The following is a 5,972-nucleotide window of genomic DNA, read 5'->3' on the forward strand; positions in this document are numbered from 1 at the left end:
AGGCTCAAGCCATCCTCTCACCTCAGTTTCCCAAAGTGCTGGGATTACAGGTGTGGGTCATCAAGCCGAGCCAATTCTCCTCTTTTGTTTAGGTGCTGTGGATGATGTGGCCCAGCAAGGGGCTGGCTGCCGTGAAACTGAGCGTGGTGGTGGGGGGTGTGATTTGGGGATCTTTATATCACATGGATGCATCTTTAGGATTTCTATTCTTTGCACGTTTTGGTCTAGAGCAATTTTTAAAACCAATCAGCCACACTTTTTGAGCAGCCAGTGCTATGTGGCTGGTATGAAGGTCTTTTCTTTTTCAAGGCAGAGTTTTGCTCTTGTTGCCCAGGCTGGAGCGCAATGGCATGATCTTGGCTCACTGCAACCTCTGCCTCCTGGGTTCAAGCCATTCTCCTGCCTCAGCCTCCCAAGTAGCTGGGACTACAGGCATGTCCTACCATACCTGGCTAATTTTGTATTTTTAATAGAGACAGGGTTTCTCCATGTTGGTAAAGCTGGTCTCAAACTCCTGACCTCAGGTGATCCACCTGCCTCGGTCTCCCAAAGTGCTGAGATAACAGGCGTGAGACACTGCTCCCAGCCTGTAAGTTTGGAAGGCGCTGGGCTTTTTTTTAAAAACTGAGGGCAGGGAAGGTGGGAGTGTGTGTGGGGACTGAGCAGAATGAGGGAGCCATGGGAAGGAGGGGGGCAGGAAAGACTGGTGAGGGACCACCGTCATTGGGATTTAGGATTTTACAATAAGAGCCCTGGAAAGCTTTGAAGGATGGGGTGGAACTTTGCAGTTGATAAGAATTCCTTTGGGTTGCTGGAGAAGGGATTGTGGAGTCTGGCTGGGAGCAGTGGGGAGGCCCTGGGGGCTGGACAGGCAGGGCTGGGGGTGTTGCCTGTGGACTTGCAGTGAAGGATTCCAGAGGCCGTAGAGGTAGCCTGGGTTGGCTGGAGAAGGAAGGATCGGGGATGCTCCTCAGGCTGGTGCAGCCCAGTGGGGAGGATGGAGCCAGAACTCACTGAGATAGCAACAGACTGGGGCGGGGTCACTGGTTCTGTTGGACAGGTGGAGTCTGCGATGTCGAGCAGATAGTCTGATATAAGGGGAGAGGTTTGAGCTCTGATGGAGGCAGAAACCTAGAGGAAAGGAGCTTTGGAAGAGCATGGAGATTTCTGCTGGGATCCAAGGACAGAGATCCGCGGCTTTCCTTTGGTCCTGGCCCACCTTACCCAGACAGGGGCAGACTGCCCACCATAACAGGGAGACAAAAAAGACGCAGGGGGCACCAAGTGAGATGCTCGTGGTTTACTGAAGAGAGCAAGGCCGGTGGGCATGGGGCCGGAGAAGCTCCAGCAGCGGCAAGGGTGGTAGACGTCAGGGAACTTTGGCTTCTGAAGCCTAATTACACAGTGAGCTTTTGATTATTTTTTCCTAAAAGAAATAAACAAAGAAAGAAACAGAAAAATCTAACACAATAGCGAATGAATTGCATAGTTAGGCAGAGATGACGAGGCACTGAAACGTTAGCATCAAACAAGAGGGGCAGTCAGCTCTAGGAGGAGCTAAGGTGGTAAGTGCTTGGACTGTTTCTCAAAAGCCTCCTGAAAAATAATATGAGGGGGCAGGGCGCGGTGGCTCAAGCCTGTAATCCCAGCACTTTGGGAGGCCGAGGCGGGTGGATCACGAGGTCAAGAGATCGAGACCATCCTGGTCAACATGGTGAAACCCCGTCTCTACTCAAAATACAAAAAATTAGCTGGGCATGGTGGCGTGTGCCTGTAATCCCAGCTACTCAGGAGGCTGAGGCAGGAAGAATTGCCTGAACCCAGGAGGCGGAGGTTGCGGTGAGCCGAGATCGTGCCATTGCACTCCAGCCTGGGTAACAAGAGTGAAACTCTGTCTCAAAAAAAAAAAAAAAAAAAAAAATTAAGAGAAGATGCCTAGAAAGATCACCGTGCTGCTTGCCTGGGGACAGTGGCACTGTGACTCTCCTCTCTGGATTAAAAATGGGTCCGAACACTGGGGCAACCCTGCAGCTCCATTTGGGGAAGCCACTTCAGAACAGTGGGAAGTGAAGGGTGCTGGTTACCAGGAGCTTCATGATGCTGTCTCTGGCCTTCTGGGGGAGGGTGTCCACCATCATCTTCAGCTGAGCCCCCGCCTCACTCATGTCTTGATCAGGGCTGAAAGGTTCCATGGCAGCCTCATAATTGGAGGGTGTGCCCATGAAGAGGGTTTTGATGACCTCCAGAAAGCTGGGGCAGATCTCTGCGGAAGCTGCAACACAGAAGAGAAAGCATATGTCTCCAGGCCCCTTTCCAAGCTGGCCAGCTCTCTGGCTGGGTCTGCCCAGATGCAAACAGCCAGGCCCATCAGCAGGAGATAGCTGTCTTTTCATCCATGGACCAGACTATAAGATCTGCTGGTGCTCTAAGCGGCTGCCTATTTGGCGCTGCGCGAATACTTTCTGGGTTACAGCCAGCTTTTTGTGGATTGTCCAGTCTTCCTTGGACTTCTTGTGTTGAGGTGAGCAAGACACCATGTTCCTTTCTGTTACAGATCAAGGCAGAGTATTGATCATAGAAGCCGCCAGCCTGAAGTTTTAATGAAGCGTGGAGGCTGGGAAGAAGCCACAGAGGGCTTTGTTTCCACCGGAAACTTGCCTCTCACCAGTGGTTAGGGATGCCCCGAGCCATGTGTCACCGGGGGCACGTGACAAATTCAGGCTCTGGCAGGAAGACACGATTGTACCAGCCAAACATGGGGCCCCAGACCTGGCCGGGAAGAGGTGTGCTCATGTGGGCACTGGGCCCTGTGGCACGCTCAGGACACTCACGGACAGAGCAGCCACCTGTCCCACTGCATTCCCTTCAACACAGAGTTCAGGCTGTGTTCCCTTCTCAGCTCTTTACAACCAGGGACAGGGAGGAAACTCACCATTTCTTTTTTTTTTTTTTTTTGAGACAGAGTTTCACTCTTGTTGCACAGGCTGGAGTGAAGTGGCACGATCTCAGCTCACCTCCACCTCCACCTCCTGGGTTCAAGGGATTCTCATGCCTCAGCCTCCTGAGTAGCTGGGATTACAGGCTTGGGTCACCACGCCCAGCTAACTTTGTATTTTTAGTAGAGATGGGGTTTCACCCTGTTGGTCAGGCTGGTCTTGAACTCCTGACCTCAGATGATCCACCCACCTTGGCCTCCCAAAGTGCTGGGATTACATGTGTGAGCCACCACACCCGGCTGAAACTCACGTTTTTACCCTTGCTTGCCTCCGTCTTCCCAGTGAATCTCAAATCCCTTGCCCTTGAATTCTCTGCCTTGTGTACAAATTTGACTTCCTTCCTCTAGCTCTGGGGCCTCACTAGAAATGGCCACTCCAAGTCAGACCCTCTCCAGAACTTAGGTCCTTGCTTTGTAACTTACAATGCCACCGCAAGTCACTCTTTCTGTACCTCAGTTTTCTCATCTGTAAAATGGGAACAATATCCCTACTTCATTTCATTTTGAAACAATTTTTATTGGCCACGTGGTATGGCTCACACCTGTAATCCCAGCACTTTAGGAGGCCCAGGCGGGTGGATCACGAGGTCAAGAGATCGAGACCAGCCTGACCAACATGGTGAAACCCCATTTCCACTAAAAATACAAAAATCAACTGGGCATGATGGCTTGTACCTGTAATAGCAGTTCCTTAGGAGGCTGACACAGGAGAATCTCTTGAACCTGGGAAGTGGAGGCTGCAGTGAGCCAAGATCATGCCACTGCAATCCAGCCTGGATGACAGAGTGAGATTCCATCTCAAAAAAAATTTTTTTTTACTTTATTATTATTTTTGAGACACAGTCTCGCTCTGTCGCTCAGGCTGGAGTGTAGTAATGCCATCTGGGTTCACTGCAACCTCTGTTTCCAGGTTCAAGTGATTCTCCTGCATCAGCCTCTCAAGTAGCTGGAACTACAGGTGCCCACCACCATGCCCAGCTAATTTTTGTATTTTCAGTAGAGACAGTGTTTCACCATGTTGGCCAGGCTGGTCTCTAACTCCTGATCTCAAGTGATCTACCCACCTTTGCCTCCCAAAGTGCTGGGATTACAGGCGTGAGCCACTGTGCCCGGCCCAACATCCCTAATTCATAGGGTTGTAAGAATGAAAAGAGATAATAAGTGAAAGGGTGACAAACAGTGATTGGCACACTGTGCGAAGTGAGTATTAGATGTTGTACGTGTGTCCGCGCAAATAGAGAAAGGCATCTCTGACCCACCCCTTAACGTGTTTCAGTCCTATCTTGCTCAGCCGCCCACCTCTGTACGCAGACAGCACTGACGTCTTGTAATTAACACACATTTCAGTCCAAAATGATGTCATTTGCTCTGGGAAACAAATAAACCTCTCTGCAACAGAGTCGTTCCTACTGCTGCTTGGTTTGGGTTTTCTAACCCCCCAGGGTCATAAAACTTATTTCCATGGGTCTTGTGAAACTTTCCAAGTGAATTAATTGGAATTTGTTTATTAAAAAACAGCGGCCGGGCGCGGTGGCTCAAGCCTGTAATCCCAGCACTTTGGGAGGCCGAGGCGGGTGGATCCCGAGGTCAAGAGATCGAGACCATCCTGGTCAACATGGTGAAACCCCGTCTCTACTAATACAAAAAATTAGCTGGGCACGGTGGCGCGTGCCTGTAATCCCAGCTACTCAGGAGGCTGAGGCAGGAGAATTGCCTGAACCCAGGAGGCGGAGGTTGCGGTGAGCCGAGATCGCGCCATTGCACTCCAGCCTGGGTAACAAGAGCGAAACTCCGTCTCAAAAAAAAAAAAAAAAAAACAGCAACAGCCTTTTCAGATGAGAATGAGACTGATGCAGAGTGAAAAACAGAGTTCCACTTCCCCGAAGACGGGGATCTTGGAGAGAGGTGTGATTCTTCCTTCCTTTCTCTTCCTCTCTCCCTCTCTCCTTCCGTTCCCCCCACATTCTTTTCCTTTTAATGACAGCAGCAACAACTCAGAGACTCCTAATCCCTTTTGCAGAGGACAAAAATGTTTAGAAAACTCCACTCTGGGTTGGCAGTTCCCCAAAGGGAAGATCTCTTTCTGGAATATTCCTCCGTGCCCAGGATGAGAGACCTTGTCTTGGGTTGAGTTTCTTTCGGGGTCATGAGTCCCTACAGCTCCCCTTCCAGCGACTTCAGCTGCCAGCATGGAGAGGAGACCCCAGACTTGGAGGCTGCACCAAGATCTCAGCATCTTGGGGTCTGTCCAAGTCTGGGCTTGAGGGCCTCATCCTTCCTGTGCTGGATGCACTATCCCTATGGGGTCTTCTCCACTCCTCCCTCCAGGCTATTCCATTCCCTGGGATTCTGAGGTTGTTGGATATGGAAGATGGGACCCTTTTTAGGCTTCCTCACAGCCTAGGACTCTCGCTAAGTTCCTAAGACGAACTTGCTCACCAGACCCAGTTTTCTGAGACTCGGCATGCCCAGGTCCTCCCAGCAGCTCCAGAGCAGGCATGCGCAGCTCACCCCTTCTTTGGAGCAGAACTGGGTGGGTGGTCCTGAGGATTCCTGAGTCCAAGAGGGAGGGAAGGGACTCTGGACACTTACCAGAGCTGCAGCAGAGAGCCAGCATGACCAGGGTGAGGGTGACAGCGAGCTTCATGGTGGAGGCAGGAGATGCTCTGGCCTGTCTCTGGTTCCGTCTCTGGGTCTGGTGGACTAGTATGAGACGAGCCCAGCAAGTGCCTTTTATATGCTCCAGGTAGCAGCGCCCAGATGGGGAAGGGCAGGGCAAGGGCTCCACGTATGATGCCGTGCTATTTACTTGGGCATTGACTCGGTGGAATAGGTAAACATTCTCTTTTCTCAACCCAGTTTCTGTCCCCATTGAAACTGAGCTCACACAATGGGCCACTTGGGGGTGAAGGGCCGAGTCCTGCCTGGAGCCAGTGGAGGGAACCCAAGTGAGAGGACAGCTGCCTGTGTCGCTCTC

The 5,972-nt window shown here is 51.4% G+C and overlaps 1 protein-coding gene across 1 annotated transcript; it reads right to left on the minus strand.

Moving 5' to 3' along the window:
• Positions 1-1,372: 1,372 nt before the first annotated feature.
• Positions 1,373-5,642, minus strand: SCGB1A1 (secretoglobin family 1A member 1). Its single transcript, XM_012454304.2, has 3 exons — positions 5,588-5,642; positions 2,085-2,272; positions 1,373-1,426 (listed from the first exon to the last, which is right to left on the minus strand). The coding sequence occupies exons 1-3, from the start codon at positions 5,640-5,642 to the stop codon at positions 1,394-1,396; spliced, it is 276 nt and encodes a 91-aa protein (XP_012309727.1). The 3' UTR covers positions 1,373-1,393.
• Between the last annotated feature and the right edge of the window lie 330 nt (positions 5,643-5,972).

This window comes from Aotus nancymaae, unplaced genomic scaffold (assembly GCF_030222135.1).
Source record: "Aotus nancymaae isolate 86718 unplaced genomic scaffold, 86718_ANA_hifiasm-v0.15.2.pri h1tg000059l, whole genome shotgun sequence".
Lineage (NCBI taxonomy): Eukaryota > Metazoa > Chordata > Mammalia > Primates > Aotidae > Aotus > Aotus nancymaae.